The sequence below is a fragment of the Anoplopoma fimbria genome, chromosome 13 (genome assembly GCF_027596085.1).
Source record: "Anoplopoma fimbria isolate UVic2021 breed Golden Eagle Sablefish chromosome 13, Afim_UVic_2022, whole genome shotgun sequence".
Classification (NCBI taxonomy): domain Eukaryota; kingdom Metazoa; phylum Chordata; class Actinopteri; order Perciformes; family Anoplopomatidae; genus Anoplopoma; species Anoplopoma fimbria.
Window position 1 is genome coordinate 17,966,168 of NC_072461.1, and position 22,925 is coordinate 17,989,092.

At 39.6% G+C, this 22,925-nt stretch overlaps 2 protein-coding genes across 10 annotated transcripts in view; one reads left to right on the forward strand and one right to left on the reverse strand.

Annotated features, from left to right (window-relative positions):
* ncor2 (nuclear receptor corepressor 2) overlaps positions 1 to 5,191 on the forward strand; it is an 82,221-nt gene extending 77,030 nt beyond the window's left edge. For all 9 annotated transcript variants that reach the window (XM_054611760.1, XM_054611767.1, XM_054611764.1 and 6 more), the window contains 6 exons: positions 127 to 261; positions 1,737 to 1,879; positions 1,999 to 2,052; positions 3,224 to 3,430; positions 3,962 to 4,141; positions 4,244 to 5,191. In XM_054611760.1, coding sequence (XP_054467735.1) covers positions 127 to 261; positions 1,737 to 1,879; positions 1,999 to 2,052; positions 3,224 to 3,430; positions 3,962 to 4,141; positions 4,244 to 4,440 — 916 coding nt within the window. In that variant the 3' untranslated portion in view covers positions 4,441 to 5,191. The remainder of the gene's footprint in view (positions 1 to 126; positions 262 to 1,736; positions 1,880 to 1,998; positions 2,053 to 3,223; positions 3,431 to 3,961; positions 4,142 to 4,243) is intronic.
* Positions 5,192 to 12,355: 7,164 nt separating this feature from the next.
* rflna (refilin A) lies at positions 12,356 to 18,010 on the reverse strand. The gene is made up of 3 exons (XM_054611654.1): positions 17,792 to 18,010; positions 12,893 to 13,002; positions 12,356 to 12,743 (listed from the first exon to the last, which is right to left on the reverse strand). Exons 1-3 carry the CDS (start codon positions 18,008 to 18,010, stop codon positions 12,410 to 12,412), a joined length of 663 nt encoding a protein of 220 aa, XP_054467629.1. The 3' UTR covers positions 12,356 to 12,409.
* Between the last annotated feature and the right edge of the window lie 4,915 nt (positions 18,011 to 22,925).

The window sequence follows — 22,925 nt, forward strand, 5'->3', positions numbered from 1 at the left end:
TGTACTATATATATGCCTTAACCCTATGTTAACAATGTTAAACACATACATGTTTGACGGAGGATTCATCAATTTGGATCCATGTTATTCGTGCTGTAAATATATCTGACTTTGTATTCTCTGAAGGTCTCCTCCTCAGCCCAAGACATCACCGGTCAGCGTTTCAAACGATGGCATTGAACCAGTGTCTCCTGCTGGAGCCAGCTCTGAACCCGAGGTCCAGGGAGGGGCCTCTTACTCCAACGAGCAGGGAGAACAAGGGTAACGGCGCACATTGCAACAGCTAACAGACTGTTGTATTTGTTCACTTTATGATGGCCAAAGCTTGTATAATATTTAGATAAGCAGTGCTGCAATTAATGCTCTATTCCATAGTGATAAAAGACAGGCTAACATCTATGTCAACAACAGGCAGGCTATAATATACAAAAAATAAATCAGAGCTCCACCTTTTTGAGATGCACCCTCACATGAGAAATGGTTGAGATGTTTCACCCTGTGTTGCATGGAGGTTGGAGCTAATGGGCTTCAATAGAGGAGTGCTCTGTTCAATTATTAAAAATGGGGTCCAGTTATCTCACTTTGCAAAGCCTCCCTTGGACAGCTTATGCCAAGAGGCTGGAAGGAAGACTCCCGCCAATTGTGAAATTCAGGACACAGCTGAGGAGTGAAGTGTCCAGTTTAGTTCCATCGCTGCTTTATGTCAACAATGAAGCCCTGAGTGTCAGAAACCCAAAATCTAAGCTATTTTTTCCCAGGCACAAAGAGTCATATTACCTCCTCCAGAATGGCAGACACTTGTTGTCCTAATTTTAGGAATAATTCATGATTTAGGGGTCTCAATTTACCAGCCAGTTGATGCTCCAACACTCACATGTAGTATTGAGCCTTGGATAGTCACCAAAAGAATCCAATTGCACATATAAGCAGCTGCAATGAGACGGTTTTATCTGCAATCTCGGTTTTGAGGGTGTCGTGGTTCACCCTGAGGGACGGGGTGAGGAGTTCAAATATCCAGGAAGAGTATCTGATGCCTCCATTTTAAAGAATATCTGAAAATGTTAGGCATCAGATGCCCTCCTTCTTGCATTAAAAGGTTTCTAAATGTAGCACATGAAGTAATTCAGCACATTTATTGAAGTTGATGTACTTGCATTATTTTCTACAATTTTGGCCTGAGCCCACATGGTTGAATGAACTTATTCTAAGCTGCTTTGGATAAAAGTGCCAGGTGTAGTATAATTGAGGAAGGGAGGTATTGCAGCCGATTTGTTTTTCAAATGTTTTAACTATTTTCCACTGAAGGTGGTGGTGTCCACCACCTTCAGTGGAAAATAGTTAAATACATACAACTAATAGTTAAAACATTTGTTTGGTCATTTTTGTGACCCTGCAAATAATTTAAACATCAATTGATGATTCTGCTTAACCGTGACAATCACTCAATTTATATGCAGACTTCATCTCTGGGGAAAAAATTTACTCCAGAATTTACAGAATCAACATTTTGCAACTAAACATCCAAACTACACTTTGTATATTATGAGAATGTGTATGTTATTTATTTAATTATATAATTATATATAGTTATATATATATATATATATATATATATTATGTGTATATATATATATATAGTATATATATATTATATATATATATATAATATACATATATATATATTAGGGGCTTGTTTAGATGTGTTTGTTAACCTGGTTCTCCTTTCCCTCCTGCAGAATGGGCTCCCGTTCCCCTCCCAATGCCTCCCAGCCTCCAGCTTTCTTCAGCAAGTTGACAGAGAGCACCTCGGCGATCGTGAAATCAAAGAAACAGGAGATGATCAAGAAGATGACAGTGGTGGGAAATGAGGGTGATTTCAGTAAGTCTGTCCTCTCAGCACAGGCAGAGTGCACCGTAGAAAATAGTTTTCCAGATGAAAACCTTAGTGTCATTAAAGAAAATTGACTTTTAAAAAAGAAATTCTGTTCTCACTTTCAGATGCTGGTCAGCCAGGAACAGAGATCTTCAATATGCCAGCGTCTACAACTGCAGGTAATCTTTTTAAACCTCATAAATATTTAAATTGATTAGAAGTGAGAAGACGGACTCTGATGATACACAATAGTGGATGTATGTTGAGGGTCAACACATGCATACATACTGTGGTAATGGAGCAGCATTGTGAAAGTGGTGTAATGGAACGATTGTTAAATCCTTATCAGTCTCCAAACAAAATAAATGACTTTGGCAAGTTTGCAAAGTTTGTCAAACCGCTGTGAAATACAGCAAAGTGATTAACTGCCAGTGTACAAACTGCACCTGTCTGTTTACTTAATGATGACCATTCATGGAGGAGCTTGCAAGGAAGACATAACAAAACTGGAAACACATCAGTCATGTGACAATATATAAGCAATATCATGTTCACCAACTGCAGGCAGCAATGTTTTTGACAGACCGCTAAATGAAGTGAAAGTTTAATTCAGTTCTATTCAGCTTCGTTTTGGTGTGAGCCTGGAACAATTTGATTCAAGTATACTGCTGTTCAAAGCCCCAGCACTTTTCATGATGAATAATTTAGTTGTAGAAAATGTCTTACTTAAAAACAGTATCCTCAGCAGCAATATCCTGAACATGGATTTCTCTTTTGCGTTCAAACTAGAACTGTTGTGAAAGATGTACAGAAATCTTACAAGGTCCTGAGTTGGTGTGAAAGGTGGTGTTTACACAGGAAATTGACTTGACCTGTGTTCCCTGATGACACGGGCATGGTAAACACTGCTGGGACATTTATGACATAGGATGTGTTGAAGACCTGGGAGAGGCCTTTAGAGAAACGAATCAATTCTCAAGCCTCCAGGCTCTTCTAACCTACAGTTTATTGTGCCCACGGATAGATTTAAATAGGAATGCAGCACGAATGCCATGAAATGAAATGATGTTTGTCTGTTCTGCTTTTATGCTGTCCTTAAGATTACTACTTATTTGGTTTTCCTACTGTTTTTACCTCCGTTTCGTGTCTTCACTGCCTACTTTCAGTAAAATACAATTTGATGCTGTGATTCTGTGACTATCATCTCTCCCCCTCTTTCCCCCTCTTCTTGCTCTCATTGCTGTATTTTTAGAGTAGCTTCATGTCCTTTTTGTCCTTCTTCTTATTACATTCTCTGTACTTGCAGTCCCTTACTCCCTCTAACTTGTTAAACACTTCTACTTTTCACAGGACCTGTGAGCGTCCGCTGCCACCCAGCTCCAGAGACGCCTGGTAACTCGATAGGCCTGGAGGCCATTATAAGAAAGGCCTTAATGGGCAAATACGACGATCAGCCCGAGGAACGCTCTCCATCCAACGCTGCTAACCAGATGGGATCGGCCGTGTCTGCTGGCATGCCTGTAGCCGACGGACGCGCTGACGACTTTTTCTCACAAGGTGCGACATCCTCAGACACTTCTGTACATTTTTCTTCACCCCAATATAGTCTTGCTTGTGCTGTTCACAAAGGTTCAATTTCAGGCTTTCAGTTTTACCTTTCAGGCACTGTCTGGGTTGCTACCACGCTTTGTATCACATCTTTTAGTTTCCTACAACTAACTTGGGATCATCAGGCAGGAAAAGTGTGCATTTTCTGTTTGAGCACGATTATCTGCCTGGGGAAATCTTTTTTTACTTTACTCCAATGAGTCCCCATTTTATAATAAGACTTATTGACTGTTTAACCTTTTTTCTTTCCGTCTTAAACATTACCAAGTAATTCTTTATTCAAGTCTTCTTTGAAGACTTTTGTACCAGTATTTGTCAAACAATAATTTATTAGAATAAAAAATGAGGGTTGTAAATTATGGGATTTCATTTACAGTATGACAACAGGTCAGGTCAAATCAGCAGCTCTAAACCGAGCTAGAAATACTATGGGCAGTATTGTTACACTGTAGGTTTGAGCTCGGCCTCCTCTGCTTGCAGGTGGGGGGAAGTCCTCAAAGAGCGGTGGGCGCTCTAACGGGCGGAAGGCCAAATCTCCAGGACCGGGTCTGTCAGGGGGGGAGAGACCGTCCTCAGTGTCCTCAGTCCACTCTGAAGGAGACTGCAACAGACGAACCCCTCTTACTAACCGCGTCTGGGAGGATCGGCCTTCATCCACAGGTAGAAAACTCAGCAGTTTATGATAAATTAATTAGTTATCTGTTGTACTGGTTGATGGAAGATGTCTCAAACTCCTCATAACAATTCTGTCACTCTTTCCAGGTTCAACTCCAACCCCCTTCCCGTGTAACCCGTTGATAATGCGTTTCCCGAGCGGGACAGTGTCCGCTCCCTCGCCCTCCTCTGGCCAGCTGGGGGGCCAGGGCCCGGGGCCAGGACCTGGACAGGGCCGTTCCTGGGAGGAGGAGCCCAAGCCTCTGCTCATGTCTCAGTACGAGACCCTGTCTGACAGCGAGTGACCCGGAAATCTATCGTACCACCAGACCCGCTAACAGTCAACCAGCTCTGTGCTGCTGCAGCCACACACACACACACACACACACACACACACACACACACACACACACACACACACACACACACACACACACACACACACACACACACACAACAGACACACACCTGCTGAGGCATCTGCAAACCGACCCACACCATTCCACTCTGCATTTCCTCCGTCAGTCGTCAAAGCAAGGATCAAGTCGTTCTCCTTTCACACATTTGAGACGCCAAGCAGCGACGAGCTCAGACACTGCTGCTCCGTGTGTGTGTGTGTGTGTGTGTGTGTGTGTGTGTATGTTTGCACTTATGTGTTATGCATTCACTCCAGGACTACTCTAAAGGACAAATCACTTATCTTTTTTCTTTTTTCTTTATTTTTTTAAAACTTTGCTACTTTTTCCTCACTGGCCTTATCGATATAGACACACTGACCTGCATCTTCTGAGTGCACCGCTCTAACGTCGCTGACAGGGACTCCAAGGTCGTGTTGTTGGTCTTGGTCAGGAGCCTGACGATTGGCTGCTCTAGTGACAGATATCGAACGCAGATCTGACCCGGGCCTCTCACGTTTCTTCACAGTGAACGCCAGGTGCAGGCGGCCTGTGCACTGCTACCACTACAAGAACAAGTGCGAGGCAATTGGGAGCAGAATCAACATCTTGTTTTTCTTGTTTTCGGTTCGTTCTTTTGCTCCTTTTTTAAAAAAAAAAAAAAAAAAAAAAAAAAGTCAGTTAGTCCAGTCCTGTGTTTGGAACGTGAGCTGAGACCTTTAGTACATTTTGATGGTGAACTTTTGATGGTGTCATTTGTTGTCTATTATCTGCAATGATGTATCTTTTTGGGGATGAGGGTGGGGCGGGCTGAGATTGTTATGCTGGGAGGGTCATATCATTTGGTTTACAGGGTAAACATGCTGTTCATTGCTGATGTCGTCATATATTAGGGTGGGGGTGGGGGGGCGTCCTGAGGAACAGCGAAGGCCTGTTGACCTCAGGCATACAAGTGGGGAGAGATGATTTGCCAGATGGATGGCAGTGAAACAAGTGACACTTTCTCACTGTTTTTTATATTAATCATGTCTGTGTTTGTTGAAACAGTTTTTGGATATTAAGCACTTAGTTGTCAGTCTGTTCACAATGGCATTTTTTTAAAATCTGTGTTTCCTGGGGCAGGTGAAAAATGGACTCAAGAACAGCATAGAAATCCCACTGTGGAGGAATCCTTTAACACCCATCTGTTTATTTTGGTCTTGCCACCGATATTCTTCATCGCTCCCGCACTCAAAGCGACAATCACATTTTAGTGAACGATGACTAAGCCGCTTCGAGCAGGTGCAGGCCGACCTTAAAGCTGCTTAAAGGCAAACTCCTCAGCATCACTTAGAGTTTGTTCGCATTGAAGAGGTGACAAAAAAAAGCCATCTTTCTATGACCCTTGGTCCATGGCGGTGTCAGCTTGGGCTGGCCTGTCAAAGTCTCGTCTAGAAGCTGTTGTGACGGTCTGACCTCTGACCTTTTACTGACTAGAGGAGGAGCTGAGACCCAACTCCTCATCCAGGCAGATTTTGTACAGTTATGAGATATTCCTAGTGTTAAGTGCCATTTATTTTACATATACAGTTCTGAAGTTACCAAGTGACGCACAGTTTTTCTTTAGCTTAGCCCCCCATGACAGGGTTTATACTCTCCACGCAGGGAAATCTGAAAAACAAAACAGCAAATGAAACGTCCTCTTTTTAAAAGAAAAAAACATTTTGTGTGCATTTTGTCTTTGCTTTCAAATCCATCACAGCCTTAGCTTTTAACTGTTAAACTCATGAGATTTTTCTCCAAAACAACTAACTGTATCACAGGACAGCTTACCTGTGCCTGCATCAGATGTTTTCTCCATTTTAAGAAACATGATGTACTTCAAGTGTACTTCATTGTACCCATTGTGTTTGTACTGGCCAGAGGAAGTCGAGGGGAAGCCATTCAGAAGCATTCTGGTAGTTTTATGTAACATTAATTGACATGTTCTCACAGTTTACTGCAGTATTTTAAAGGTCCTCCTCTGTGTAAATGATGGGAAATGTTTCCCGCATTGTGACTTTGTGCAACCAAGGACGAATTCTGTCCTCTGACTGAACACTCTGAAGCGATGGCATTGAGCCTGTTTAGTGGTTTAGACAGACTTACCTCTCTATCTCTAGTTCATTCTGTCACAGGGGATTCTCATAAAACATGACTGTTATAGGACTACCTCCTCTTCCTCCTTCATTCATTCTACCTGTCGTCGGTGGAGCATCCAGCGTGTCACACCTGCAGAAAGCTCAGTCATGTTTTAGGTCTGATTTTGTTTTTTTATCAAGACTGATGGAGGGTTTGCAATTTCATCAGGCAAGGCAAAAATACAGCCAGGCTTTGTACATTAATCTCTCTGCGTGTATATCATTTGTCCTCTGATGAAATTTAAGAATGTGTCGGTAATCAGACTAAGCCATATCCAGCTGTTCCCTAAACCGATGATGGACTAATACGTAGTTTTTAAAAGTATACTGAAGTGATTTTTAAAATGCATCCATTTTGTTTTGTTTTTCAATCATGTCCCAAATCTTAAGTAATCATTCAAATACATGAAAAGACACAGTTATTTGCTCATGTGTTCCCTGGACTGTCAATGGGGGGTGGGTTTGTCATAAACAGTACATTGTTCAACCATTTTGTGCATAATGATTTTTTTTTTTATTATAACCCACTGTATAATAGCAAGGATTGTATATAAAACTGAAGAGATGTAAATATTTATGTGGCTTGCTTCAAGGTTGGTATTACAAAAAATAAAAAATAAAATAAATATTCACATGGTTAAATTCTACATGCCCACCAGCAAGCTTTGTGGATAGCAGTGTAAAAATGAAAAACAAAAAAGACACTGCCTTAATGTTTAAATAAAAAGCTTATTGCCATTCATGGTCTCAGAGTCATGTTATTTATTGCTGCATTTCTGCGTTCTCACACTTCATTTGATTCATTTTGCCCTGCAGGAACATTTGACCAGTACAAAGTAATGAATGTTAATTACCACCAGAGGGCAGTATAAGCATATTTTTTAACATGCATATCAAATGTGTTTGACAGAATTCGAGAGGAGATACAATTGCAAATATATATTTTTTTATAAAAAAAGAAATTAAGTAAGAAAATAGAGTCCTGGTCCTTGTTAAAACCGCAGTTACTCTGGTCGTGTTGAAGTTCAGAGCTTTCAGTGGTGGTTGTTATGCAAATGTGCTGCTCAGCTGCTGCTGATCTGGTCTCCTGTGATCTTCTGTGCAATCAATCAGTTTGTATGAATTGGATGGATCAAAAACTTCCCATTTTGACAATTTGTTAAAATCTGAAAACAACATGAAACACCAGCTATTTGTAAATTCAATTCTGTAGTTATACTGTGAGTGTTTATTACTGTAAGTGGAGATTTACAGTTGTAAAGTTGTAATAATTTAGTTTTTATGCAGAGAGTAACTGCTATATGTAACTGTTAGCTGATAAGATACTGTACGTAAGATTAGCTCACAAAACCAACTGGCAAAGTTAACTTTAGCTTAAAATTAAGACTATGCAATATGGCTGAAACATCTGACCTGACACTTTTAAATAAAAATTAGATTTTAAATCAAATTTCACCAAAATAGCAACATTATTAAATTGACTTAATGTGATATTAATAATGTCAGACTCCACTAAAAATGACTGAATAACGTTAGCTAGGTTAGCATCATGAAATACTGCATGAATACTAACACTGAGAAACACTGACTTATAAATAAAACATAATATTATCTACATTAAAAAAAGATTACTAGTTAAGTGTAAAATATTTTTTTCCTACTTAAACTATCATTTTGTGAAACTACAGCGACCTCATATTTACATTTTCTTTTGATTGCACAGAGCGGCAGACTTTTCCTTGCAAATTTTATTAGCTAAGCGATTCCTTAAGATTTAATGGTGAAACATGATTAATTAAATCACTAGTTTGAACCGAAGACTAGTTACTTCATGCACAGACTGATGGATTTACGAATAGCTGGTGACACCTGATCCAGAACAGTTTTAGTCTTGTTCCTTAGTCTTGCCTTTTGAGAGGCAGTTGAAACGCAGATCCCCCGTAGCACTAAACGATACAGATAATTGCAGTTGGAAATAGTTCTTGTTTTTGTATTTGACTGTCATGCAGAAGTAGACGACTGAGTGCCAGAGAATAAGAACGCTTTGTTCAGTACCAAGAGTTTGGACAGAGAAGTGTTTCAAATGTCAAACACTTCCTGTGATCTTCTGTGCAATCAATCAGTTTGTATGAAGGTCAAACTGCATGTCTGTTATGATCCCCCTACTTGCATAACTCCTCTGAGCTCTACAAGGTGACAATGTTGAAATTAAGACTGTGATAAGCCTTTCTTTCTCAATTTACAACATATAACAGAGTCCTTACATAAGTATACTACTTATAAAAACTCAGTGCTCAATAGAGACAATGTTTTTTCTTTGCTGATCAGGTATTTCAGATTTATAGTAGTAGTTTGTCAGTATATAAACCACTGAGAGATGTGAAGTAAATTTGGACAAGTAACCCATCCCTGAGGACATCAGATAAAACATGTCTTTAGGACTTTTCTGTGTTGCTCAGTAGAGGAAAATATTCATGAATTAATATTATATAATGTCTGAGAGACAATATTCAGTGCTGCAATTTGAAAGAACAATTTGTGTACTGATTTTCATGTCTGTATTTTCATAAAACCTAACTTTGGCTTGGATTTAGTCACAGTAGCTGAACCTCTGTGTCTGGAGAACTTCCTCTTTCTTGCAGAGGGACATTAAACTGGTGCTAAGCAGGAAATAAGATAAGATAAGAGATAATCCTTTATTAGTCCCGCAGCGGGGAAATTTACAAATGACTGTGTCCTGGTTTCAAAATGATCAAAAAATACTCAACACAACTGAATAAGGGTTTGGGACTTGCTTGTTTTTATTCATTTAGGATATACATCTTTTTAAATTATTTTCTTTGATCGGAACAAACACGATTGATGTACAAAAATATATATAAAGAGAATTATGAAGTGCCTCAATGCCACATATACAACAGGAAAATATTTTACAGTAACAAAATCAAGTGTTAGGAGACACAAAAGTATTTCACATAAAACCACCAACGTATTAAACTTGACACCCACCAACTTTCTCTCATCGTTCTCTGACATTTCACAGACCATCTACACATAGCAAAACTCTCCACCATCTTTCCTTGAACTTTACTGCACAGTATAAAAAGCCATCTTCAAAACAATTTCCTCACCTCATCTATAATGATTCTTTTTAAAGAGCAGATCTGTTTTTTCTCTTCTTGTCTGGCTCTTTGTATTGCTACTTACTGTTCCCTCATTAAAACCCAGAATCCATGTAACAGCACTGATGCACACCACCTCAGCTTCATACCTCCAAGTATCTCCTTAACTTATGCTTACCTGGAGGGTTTTTGAAACTTTAAAAATAACAAAACCACAAATTTAAACCTGGAGAGTCGGGAAACTAATTTGCAACAAAGTTAAATGGATACCTATGAAATTCTGAGATGAAGTCTGAAATTTCAATATTTGCCTTATTCAACAATCTAAACAGACATACAGAAAAAAATCATGAAAACGCTCAATAAAAATCTATTTTACATCTTCAACCGGGAAATCTGATGTGTTTTGTTACTGCTGCACTTTATACATGTTGGTAATTACGGAGCGGTTTAATGCTTTTGAGTTAGATCGGATCAAAAACTTCCCATTTTGACAATTTGTTAAAATCTGAAAACAACATGAAACACCAGCTATTTGTAAATTCAATTCTGTAGTTATACTGTGAGTGTTTATTACTGTAAGTGGAGATTTACAGTTGTAATAATTTAGTTTTTATGCAGAGAGTAACTGCTATATGTAACTGTTAGCTGATAAGATACTGTACGTAAGATTAGCTCACAAAACCAACTGGCAAAGCTAACTTTAGCTTAAAATTAAGACTGCAATATGGCTGAAACATCTGACCTGACACTTTTAAATAAAAATTAGATTTTAAATCAAATTTCACCAAAATAGCAACATTATTAAATTGACTTAATGTGATATTAATAATGTCTAAAAATGACTGAATAACGTTAGCTAGGTTAGCATCATGAAATACTGCATGAATACTAACACTGAGAAACACTGACTTATAAATAAAACATAATATTATCTACATTAAAAAAAGATTACTAGTTAAGTGTAAAATATTTTTTTCCTACTTAAACTATCATTTTGTGAAACTACAGCGACCTCATATTTACATTTTCTTTTGATTGCACAGAGCGGCAGACTTTTCCTTGCAAATTTTATTAGCTAAGCGATTCCTTAAGATTTAATGGTGAAACATGATTAATTAAATCACTAGTTTGAACCGAAGACTAGTTACTTCATGCACAGACTGATGGATTTACGAATAGCTGGTGACACCTGATCCAGAACAGTTTTAGTCTTGTTCCTTAGTCTTGCCTTTTGAGAGGCAGTTGAAACGCAGATCCCCCGTAGCACTAAACGATACAGATAATTGCAGTTGGAAATAGTTCTTGTTTTTGTATTTGACTGTCATGCAGAAGTAGACGAGTGAGTGCCAGAGAATAAGAACGCTTTGTTCAGTACCAAGAGTTTGGACAGAGAAGTGTTTCAAATGTCAAACACTTCCTGTGATTGTCTAAATTGTTTGGCACGTGTGTGACAAGATCTCTGACACCAAAGCAGGTTCAAAACAGTTATGAAAAAAGGCAAACCATAACATTATTGCCACCATTCTTAAAGGCCCTGAAAACATACAGGTATGTTCTCAATCATCTTGTAACTATAGATGACGTGTGGTCATGATGAAGCAGAGTCTTAACTCTTAATAAATAAGGATGTTTTTATCCGAGACTGTTTACCAAATAGCCTTCACTTTGACATTATCTTAACCAAAGTATTCAAATGAAGTTTAACAGTCATTTGGTTTAAAATGCCTATAAACCATAACTACAGTGATCCAAGAAGGCTAAATATTTCATGCTGCAAAGAACTTTAGATTTGAAACCAAGTGTTAAAAGGCTTTAAATATCTCCCTTTTTCAAATATTCTCAAAACCATCTTTTGGTAATGTGCTGTGATCCTTCTTTTCCTCAGTCCAGAAACCGCTCTAGTGAATAAACAGGACACCTTGCAACGTGCAGTTGAGTTTAATTAAATGCTTTATCAAACTTGACAAGCTGCGGTTTGAATGTGTGTTAATTAAAACTGTACAACAATAGCAAGTGTTCTGTCTCAGTGTGAGGAGTTATTGCAAAGAGATAAACTATCTTTGGTCCAATTTCTCATATGCAGTACTGAAAATCCCCCCCTGCAATGTCAAGTCCACTGGAAGGACTGTGATATATTAGAAAACAAGTGCAATAAAGCCACATTAGAAAGCTTTGCATTGGTGTGACTGGGTTTGCGCAGGCTCGGCTGAAATCCACCACACATGTCATCTTGACTTTTCTCTACATACACAGATTACTACAGTCTGTTACCTTCACCGAGGTTACAATCCAACCTGAAAGAAAGCTAAGGCCACCAATTTGTCAGCTCTTGTATTAAATAAGACATTAACTATTGACATGCAGCTTTAAACTGCCAGAGGACAGACTCCCTTTTCAAAGACTGCATCAGTAGAAAGTCTAAATACACTTAGATGAAATGTCACTAAAGGGTTCCCAGAGTTTCCTCCATGGCGAGTACAAAAGTAGGGTTTTTAGGGGCTTCGGGTATTACTTGAAGTATTTCCGCTCCCAAGTTCCTCGTCCAAAACAAACAAGATGATCACCAGGTAGCCCTCTCCCAGTGCGGTCTGGGCCCTACAGGTCCTCTGTGTAGATGATACAGGGACTAGTATCCTCACTCGACTCCAGCTGCACCGTGGAGACAAACCAGCGGCGGGAGCCCGTGGCGTTGTAGTTGAGCGTGGTGCGGTAAGTGTTCTTGGCGTGCTTTGGGTAGATGATGGTGGTGCTCTGGTAGCTGATGGGTTTCTGCCGCGGCTCCAGGTACACCTGGGACTTGTAGCTCCTCCAAGTGCAGTTGCGCACCGCCACCACTGTCTCGCTGAAGGAGGTTGCCGTGGGAACGGGGGCGCAGTACACCTGGTCCCGGTAATGCTTGTCGGAGTCGTACTTGACCTCGGAGTTGCACCTGGAAAGGAGAAGGTGAGAACGCTTTAGAAAGTCATATAAGAGTGATCACTAGGTGGCACTGTTGACAAGAGCATATTGATCAAAATAAGTTAAGGAAGCTCTTTATTGCAACAAATACTATGTTTTTATGTGTCAGTGTTCCCTTACTTGATTTCCTGCTCTGGTTTAGGGTTGACCTCGATGCTTTCTCCGAAGAACACGGGGTACATGCGAGTCTTTGGGTCTGTGCTCGTGGAGTTAAGCAGCAGGTAGGGCAGCTGTGCAGAGGAAACACAAGAGTCACAATTTCACAAAGACATCTGTGAACTGCTGAACTGTCTGTAACCAGCCTGCCAACGTGTTCATTCAAGGAATTCCAGTAAAAAAAATTAAAAATCCCAGCATGGTTGGGGGTTTCAGCAAAAGCCAGGAACCCAAATTAAAAACACTGACTGCAGTCCCCATCCTCTCCAGGAAAACATGCTCCTTGATCCACCCTCATGAGAACTCGCCTTGTCCGTGGCCCGACTACTACAACAACAATTAGACAAGAAGCACAGCAGTCGGAGCAACGCAACCGAATTAAGTGTTGGTGGTAAATCTCTTTCTGGCTGGCTAGAGATGTGGGACCATGACCATGACCATGTGTGTGTGGGTGGTGTGGGAGTGGACTGGAAATAGGCTTGCAGATGTTCGGCCTACAGTAGCCACAGAAAACAGCAAAAACTAATAATAATGATCTGAGTCTCTGGAGCAGCTGGTAGCCAGGCTGACAGTAAAAAAATGACCATGAGGTGAAATTGAAAGATTCTCTTTTTGGTCTGAAGTCTCCACAGGGAGGTCAGCGGTCTCTTAAGAACAAGTTATCCTACAGACACTCTCTGAAAATGTTGCTGTGCCTTTGTCATATGTTATTCTTATGAAGATTATGATATTTACAGGTTCAGATGATCAAACATTGCATGTGTGAGGGCATCTTCCTCACATTCATCTCAACCTGACCACCGTCATAACTCCACCTGCTTCACCCATTACAGCTGCATCACACAGCTCACAAACACACACACACACACATGGAGGAACATAGGCTCAGTCTGATGATTTCTGATGCATTAAATAATTTTAAAACCAAATCTTCTAATTTTCATAATCAATAATCTGCCGATTATTTTTGTCGACCATTCAAATTATTGTTTGGTCTCTAAAATTAAAGTGACATTTAGAGAATACTATCGCATAAGATAAAAAAATTGTCTCATTTTAGAAGTTAAAATAAGTTTATATTTGGCATTTTTGCTTAAAGACACCCGTAAATGATTAATATTCAAAACATTTGCAGACTAATTTTCTTTCCATTGACTAATTGATAATTTGAATCAAATTAGTTTAAGCGCTAATAGGTTCCTGTATGATAAATCTAATGAGCATGTGTGTTTTAACAGTGAAAAACACCAGATGGGATACAGATACACAGTACACAACTAACTGTACGAACCAGATCTGTTTTTGTGCTGACCCTTGACCTCTGAGTGTCCCCTCTGGAGCCATGAGGGGACAGACAGAGCTGCACCAATCAGAAACACAGATAATTGTCACACACATTGTGCAATGTTGTAACTGACCGTTGTCTTTGCGTGTCTGTCTCTGACCAAACTGAATGAAATGGCACCTCCACCACTACTCGGACACCTCTCACGTTACACAGGGGAGGCTGTCACATGCTGTGGTTTGGCCGCGGTTAAGCGCACATGCCACTACAGGGGACGAGCAAGAACAGGCCAAGGGCACGGCTGATCGCTGAGTGAAGCTCGTCTTACGATCATCACCACACACTATCGGAACGGTGGAGGTGAACTTGCACAGCTGCTGGTTTTTCAGAGCCAGACTAAAGAAAAAAAAATGCCTCTGCGGGCGGTTCAGTTTCTGCTGCTGGTACTTCATGATCTAAAAAACTGTACGAGCATGTGGCCGTCTTTACCTCCGCTGCTCCGGCATGGAGAGCATCCCAGGTATTTCTCCACGGTGTGTTCTGGCAACTTCCGCAAAGCAAACACTCGTGAATGGAGGGTAGGTCACCTCCAGGCAGCAGATCCCCCAGTATGCTCACAAAAGCATAAACCCCCCTGGAAGCACATTTCTGCCCAGGAAAAATAGTCTGCAGCTGAGCAACCCACACAATGTACAATGCACAATGCAGAGTTGCTGAGAGAAACGCCAACTCAAACACACTTTTCCAACTGCTGGCTGTTTGGAAAAGTGAACTGACTTTGCATCCTGGTGTTTGCAAAGACGTTATTGCAAGAGCATCGGTATCACACAGTGAGGCAGATTTAGTAAAAAGTCATGAGATCCTGTCTCCGGCCTTTCCTGTTCTAATCCACTGATACTTGACCGGGTATCCTTAATCAGGACATTTATATTTACCAGCTCTGTAACACCCAAGATTACATGATTACACTAATATTGTTCATGCATCTTGTCCGTTTTATCAATTAATTCATACATGTATGTAAAGACATGCAAGTATAAGAGTATTTATCCCACATCTGCATGAATTTGGCTCAAGCCTGAAAACAGACAGGCTGTCTGAGTGTTACTCTGCGTTAATTTAGAAGTGAGAGGTCATCAAGCACTTATGCAATGGCCTGCAGCCGCTCTAACAAGCCCCTGCACCCCAAAATAGAACCTGAGGATTGTTCTTAGGTGGCACACAAAAACAACTCATAAATAGATTTGCAAGGAGGGAAAAAAAGCAAGCACATTTATGCCTCATCCTCTTGCGATACAGACACAGAGCTGAAAACTGTAAAAGTCTAAAAGTCTATATCTGACGGAGAGGTTTGATTCTTTCCATGCACACAGGCCCACAGACAGGATTCCAAGCAGGAGCAGCCCCTATCAGGACTGATCTTTAAAAAGGGAAACCACAAAGCAGAGGAGACCTACTAATCTGAACCTCCAGAGGATTAGAGGAGCTCTCTCTGTTTCAGGCTGCAGCAAACCAATGTCACGCAACTCCCAGGATGCAGCGCTGCATTTCTGAGGCCTCCCTCAGACGCTTTAAAAGCTAAACCCGACGTGCGCAGACATGTTCTTAAGACTTTTCAAACAGGGAGTGACCTGGAAATGATTTTCAATCAAATCAGCCTCATCATGTGTGACACAAACCACTGAGTGTCATTGAAAAGCATTTAGCAATTTTCATAAATATTTGTTTCCATGGAAGATAATTTATTACGTGCAGTATCATGTCTGTCCTCATTAAGTAACATTGCCTTATGGTGCACTGACTGTGCTAATTGTGCATTTAAAGTATACAGCTGTTGCAGATATTGCTGAAAATATCATGCAATTTCACCTTTAGGAATTAATTATCATAGATGAGTAATAGATTCGTAATGCTCATGAGCTATTGGGATTTTCTCAGAACAATTCAAGAAATTCAAAAAAGTGTGCAACCTGTTAATACAACTGAATTAGAACAACTTTATAATGATTGACTACTTTGCTCAATGTTTTTCTAAAATATTCCAATTTATTTAGCACTTGCTGGTGGCCAATGTGGTGGGAAATGAGACTGCGTCGGATATCTATTAATGTTATTATGGAGACTTTTCATTGACAATTGCTGACACCACATCCACAGAGATGGTGGGATGAACATGAATTAATCCAGCAGGATCCCAGTTTCCAGCTATGTATTTTTTGTTCTAGGCAATCATTCATTTTTCCATTCATTTTGATACTCAGATTAATCAACTGAACAATATTCTCTTTGTTTTCAACAACTTTAGCTTCTATTTTCAGCTTTTATTTAGGTGTCTATGTTCACAGCGAGACACTTTTGGGCCATCAGGTAGCAGTATTAATAATAACGGTACTTATAAACATTAACACGATAGACACTACATAACTTCCAAACTTCTGTAACAGAATCACAATTATGAAACACAAAACCCGAAGGGTCCCATTCTTAAGATGCCTATCTGATATATAGAGGTTCCCAACTTGGGGGTTTTCAATAGACCAGAGTTGATAAACAAGTAAGGAAATAAGAAATGTTATAACGACTATTAAGTAAAGGACTGTAAAGCTATTCAAATGAAACAATCTGTGAATGAAATATCTGTCTTGGTTAAATAGCTCGCCCGTCAAAAACAGATGCAACATGTGAAGAAGGGTTGTGAGTGGACATCACTTCACTTTAAAGGGTCAGAGGTCAAACAGTTTGGGAATGGGAAGTACCAATCTAATAAACAAGCAATTGGCCTTTTCTATTAATTTAAAGAGCTTTCAACAGAGGACACAGACCTGCTACTGGTGAAGGTTTTATGGAGCTAAAAGTCTGTCTAACAATGTGTCTCAGCTCTGAAATGAACAAGGAAGAAGCCTGACACAAACTTTTTCATGACTGTGCCCCATGTAAATCCATCACATACCATTACCATTATTAGAACCTATAACACACCTTGACTCAAATACCAGGCTACTGAGTTAATCACCTGGTGTTATAAAGCTTTTCATCATCTTGCATGGGAGCCCCAGGAATCCTGGCAAGGACCGCTGGGAGTCCCTGGACCTCAGTTTGGAAACCCAAGTGGGCCTTATCAACTCACTGACCCTTATGACACCATGTAGTTAGAGCCCAGCTGATGCACCAGAGTGAGAAGGAAAACATTTCTACTGGTTTATTGAGGACCAGTGACATCTTAAGCACAAGTGCAACATCAAAAGTTTGCAACTAAGGAATTTTTGACAGAGAGAGAGAGAGAGAGAGAGAGAGAGAGAGAGAGAGAGAGAGAGAGAGAGAGAGAGAGAGCGCTTCCAGATGTTATGTGAGTGGGATTGAAGTGAAATATGTTTTTGGCCAAACATTAAAAAGCTCTCAGATCTCCAGTTTCTCTCACAGTAGCGTCATTATTTAGCCATTAGGTCTATTTTATCATGAGGTGTCAATGAAGTGAACGACTGCTAAATGACTCTGGACACAAAACAGACCCAAGTAACTGCTTTCAGATTACAAAATTGTCTCAAATCATAAAATGAATACAGCGATATGTTTCTTACCAGTTTGCCTTCTTTACTCTCCTTTTTGTAATATCCATGATGGCTTTCGACGGGCGTCGTGCAGCTGCCGGAGCGCGACTCGATCAGACCCGGGGAGATTGAGCAGAAGGGCGGACTGGGACTGGGGGGCAACCCCGAATCCGGACTGTCGAGCAGCCCTTCCCGGTTCTTTCCTTTCAGGCTATCATCCATCGCTTGTAAATGTAGGTGCCCCACCATTTCTGGGACCATTCAGGTAAAAAAACAAAAACACCCCAGACCAAGACGCACTGACAAGTTGCGCGCTCCTGCGTCGAAAAGCAACAATCCTGGGCAAACTTTTTCAAGATGACTTCTGCAAGCAGAAAAGATGGGATTCTTATTTTAGGGAATATGCACTCAATCATCCCCCATACACTGTAGGACAAGACATCACAGAGGGATATGAATGTAACTTTTATTTCTTCGGATAATACTTTACCTGCGCGTCGTGAAGTATCCACCTTTAATCCCCAAATATATTCCAAACAAATAGGCTTGAAAAATCAACAACAAACTTGAAAAAACTTCAAACCAAAGTGTGTCAAAGTGAATAATAAACTATTCTTAATTAAAAAAAACTCAACTAAAACGTAGTAAAACTCGCACAAAAACAATGAAGTCGACCGTCCGGATGAGAGCTCCTCTGCTCTGTGTTGACTGTGTGTGAGTGTGTTGAGTGTGTGTGTGTGTGTGTGTGCGCTCTCCAGTGGAGCGCTCCTTCTTAATGATCCTGCCAGGCTTTTTTTGTGCACCTGGATCCAGTCCAGCCCCCATGATCTAGACCACTTCCACGTACAGCCGACAGGGGCGAACACGTCCTCTTTGCTCCTGTTGTACGGTTAAAGTTTGACTGTTTTTTTATCTGCTGAAGTTTCCTTCCCTACCTGCTAAATATGTTGGTATGGTTATATTAATATTTACAATTAGTAGTTATTTATTAACTATTAAGTCTTTGTCATTAAATCATATACAATTATTCATAAATAGCAAGTTATTACATAATACGTTTTCAGACAATTCATAAATAACAGTTAAGTATTATTTAGTCAGGTTGCACTCATTCAATTTGTCACTGTTCATAATCACCGGCTATCAATTAAAAATGTCATTAATAATACTAATAAAAAAATTATTGATAGTAAGTAGTGATAAAACTATTATTTATTCTTATTTAAGATTATATAATATGTCACTTCATCAGAGCAATAACTAGGTGTGGCAGTAACGGTTTGCATTTTCTCATGTCACTGTAACAATTCGTTTTTTGTGAAAGTACTTTTTAAGTATTTTTTAGAAATTTGTAAATTTGACCTTTGTACTACTTATCACAAGTATTGAACATATTACAAGAAAAAGTCACATGAAAAATGCCTCATAAACTGTGTGAGAATGAAGACTTAAATAAGCATAAATATAAATAAATAATATAAGCAGCTGCAGGTTTGTCTTCAGCGGGGACTTCTGCATAGAGGAACTTTTATTTTCAGTGAGGCCTCTGAGGACTTTCTACTGTTTGGACTGGTTATACTGGGGCAAATCGTGCTATTAACTGGAAACTGGAGCAGATTGTGGAGGACTGCACGTTGGCGTTCAGACAGGTGTGTACATCAACCCCACTGCTGAACTCCCCGGATGAGAACGTTAACAACCACTTTGTTGCCTAGCAACATAGCTGCTTTTTAAAGCACTGTGCAGTCTCTCCTGTGCTGTAATGTGTTAGTGGCTGCAGCCAGTGTGGAGTTTATATCCTTTATATGTCAACGTTGTCTGCTTTGTTGTTGTTTAATTCTTTTAACTCTAACATAAGCTTCATGCCTCTTTGTGTCTGCATGTTTTAATTATTGTCGAACACTTTTTGTTTAATTTCTTGAAGTTTGTCTCTTTTCTGGTTATTTCTTTTTACGCTTCACTGAGTAATGCTGCTATATATTTATATCATTAATAATAAGTTGTATGCACATGACTGCAGAGTGCCCATCTATTGGTTAGGACAAAAGTGGTCTATTTGCTTATGTTGTTCCACTTGTGTATAAGTTGACTGCATATTTGTTCATAAGAAGCAGTTAATAAAATGATCTTTTATCCAACCAAATAAGTCCCATTGAGGTGAGAAATCTTTCTTCCAAGGCAGATGTGGCCCAGACTACAGTGTAAACAGTAAAAAAACAATTCAAATTTAGACAAGGGATAAAACAATACCAGAAACTGATAATACTAAAATTAGCCAAATAACAATATGTATTCCCCTGAGTTGTAGCAATATCCACAATGTTTGTATATTGAGTTAGAAACGCTTTATTTGAAAAATCTTAGTTCAATGCGTGTTAACACATATATTATTTGTGTAAATATTTTTTATATAGGCCTCAAGCTCATCCCATGACTACAAAAGTATGACAAATATCTTAATAACTGCACTGGGTAAAACCTTTTTTTAATCTGGAATGTTATCCAAATATAATTTAAACTATCTAAAAGGTTTTTATATATTTAGATGTTATCCTGCTGTGTGAGAAAAACCCCTGATGTTAATCTGTGTTTAGTTTGTTTCGTTCAGTAAAAGGATTATTAAAGGATTACTACAGTTATTTTTCATAAGGCCTGTGTGTATTTGTGTCTTTTTGTGTCTGTGCCCATCCTGCCTAGTGTATTTCAGGACAGGGTGGAGATGGGTGGGAACGCTGTGCATCCACCAGTTACTAAATAAGTGCATAGACGTGAACACATGCACACACACAGAGCACACAAAGCAGACCTGAGTGAACAAATGAGCAGACGGCAGTCATCACAGCATGCAGAGGAGAAAGAATCAAATCCTTGTTGATGGTTCCCTCTACATAATGCCTGTTCTCTCTGTTCATACGGTTACTCTTACCAACAGCAGCTCTGCCAAAATGTAAATCAGAGCGTAAATAAGAGCCGGTGCAGAGCTGCACAGAGCTGACTGTGTGTCTTAAGTAGTTGATTGTATATTTGATGGTCCACCAGCTCTCCATGGTGATTACCACAGATTGTCAGGAAATCATGCGTGATGTTTTTTGTTTTTTCAGTTCCCATAAAAAACTAAGATAACTCTGTTTGCCTTTGTTGTCTGGAAGATATACTTAATTGCATGCCTGTTAAACTTGTGCAGCTGTAATTTTGTTTGCTGAGAATGGTTTTCCCTCCTCTGTGTTATTGTGCTGAAGCCGCAGCAGGAAGCTGTTGAGCGGCACTGGGAGTTTTACTAGTGTTCCCCGTGTCAGGTGTGTTTTTGTGTCATCATGTCCATCTTAAAGAGCCCATCACGTTGATCCTCAGGCATTTAAGGGATTAGTGTTGAGATCTGGTACAGATTAGCCATAAAATACTGGGGCACAGATGATGAGCGTGTTTTTGGGTGTAGGCATGCCAACGGTAAGGATTGGTCAATGCTGCCTCACTGAGGGAGAACCCAGGGAACTCTGAAAATCACCAGAGTGACCAGGCAGAAAATTGAATTTGGTGTTTTACACGTAGGTTGGTTTTGTTACACATCTCGTCCGGTGTACATGCACACGTTAAAGGGTCTGTTCACCCAAATGACAAGTAGAAGAAGAAAGAAATATTTTATTGCTATGTAGTATTGCAGATAGTTTTTGAATGTGGTATCCATCTTTGAGATTTCTGCCTCTACCCCAATAAAGTGGAAGGGAATTTGTGGTCTTGAAACGTTTAAAACAAATGGACTTAAAACTTAATAAATCTCTTTTCCCATTGCCAAACGTTTTCATGAGAAGCATTTTCTCAACAGAAAGTATTTATCTTGAAAACTGTTGACAGTGTTTTCTTTGGAGTAACTGCAATATTGTTTCTTTAAGGATATGTTGCTGTTTAATTGTTTACATAGAGTTTCAAGCCATAGTGGTGGCATTCATGTTCCCCAAAGGAGAATTGTTATAAATATAGTGATACCTTTACTTTTCATTTTAGCAGTGTCTTATTTTTGTCCTATACTTCAGTTTATGGCCAAAAATCTGCAGACCTATGTTTTCCTATCAGACTTATTAACAAATATTAGCATTCTAAACTAAGATAGCAATTATTATACAGTACCTGGTAAACATCAGCATTTTAACATTGTCACTGTGAGCATGTTAGCTTTAAGTACAGCCTCACAGAGCTGCTAGCATGGCTGCAGACTTGTAGCCTTGATTGATGTTGTGAGGAACATAACTGAAATTACAATAAACTCCATTATATTAGAGTTCAGGCACAAATCTCTGAGATGGATATCTGGAAACTTGGCCGAAACTGAGTGCATGGCTAGATATATAATATTTATGTATTTACACCATGTATAAACAATGTCTTTTTTTAGGGACAGTGTTATGTTGACAAAGACAGGCAGGCGGTTCTGTTGTTATTATGATGACACTACTGTGTATTAATGGAAGGAAACTGCGTCCCTTTACACAAAAAGTCACATTGTAACATCCATGTTTATTCAAAGCAGCTGCTGGACACATGTCGGTTTTTAAAACAATGCCTCTTTCACATGTTCATATTTCCACCTGTGACAACTTAATTTCACAGCTAGAAAGACAACTTTAAAAAGATTCAGTTGGGATGTTATTTTTATGTCTGTTGGATTATTTTTCATTTCGCATGTTTCAGCGTGCATCACCTTCGTTTCACTCAATTAGCAATAGACTCAATTTAGCTCTAAGCTGCTCACACTAAACAAACAAAAAAGACATATTTTGACCAGGCTCACTTAATGTGTTCTCCATGTGCTCTTATCCATCACAGGTTCAAGGAGACTAATTATTCTCTGAAAACATTTTTTATCCTCCTCATTCATTCAGTGAAGTTGCTTTGACACTGTATATCAAACCCATGACCTTTCGATTATGGATGGTAAATCCGAGACATTATGGAACAGACACCTTTACCATTTGGCCAAGCGGCCGTCCCCGTTATGTGGGAGTTGATTGAAGAGATCTGCAATCAGGATTCTGTTCCTGAGAGCTTTAGGTTTCTCAGGAGGCTTTGAGGCATACACAGAGGGGAGAGGACAGCCAAGCCGTCTGCTGATGATTCATTTTTAGTGCTCCATCATCCTTCCCCCTCATAGGGCAATCGCTCACATCCT

What these genes read in the sequence shown, in the direction of transcription:
- rflna (XM_054611654.1), bottom strand. Translation starts at nt 18,010, where the DNA reads ATGGTGGGGCACCTACATTTACAAGCGATGGATGATAGCCTGAAAGGA. An exon ending in AGAGTAAAGAAGGCAAACTG is followed by an intron (nt 13,003 to 17,791) that starts GTAAGAAACATA and finishes TCCTCTGCACAG; the next exon opens with CTGCCCTACCTGCTGCTTAA. An exon ending in AAACCAGAGCAGGAAATCAA is followed by an intron (nt 12,744 to 12,892) that starts GTAAGGGAACAC and finishes TCTCCTTTCCAG; the next exon opens with GTGCAACTCCGAGGTCAAGT.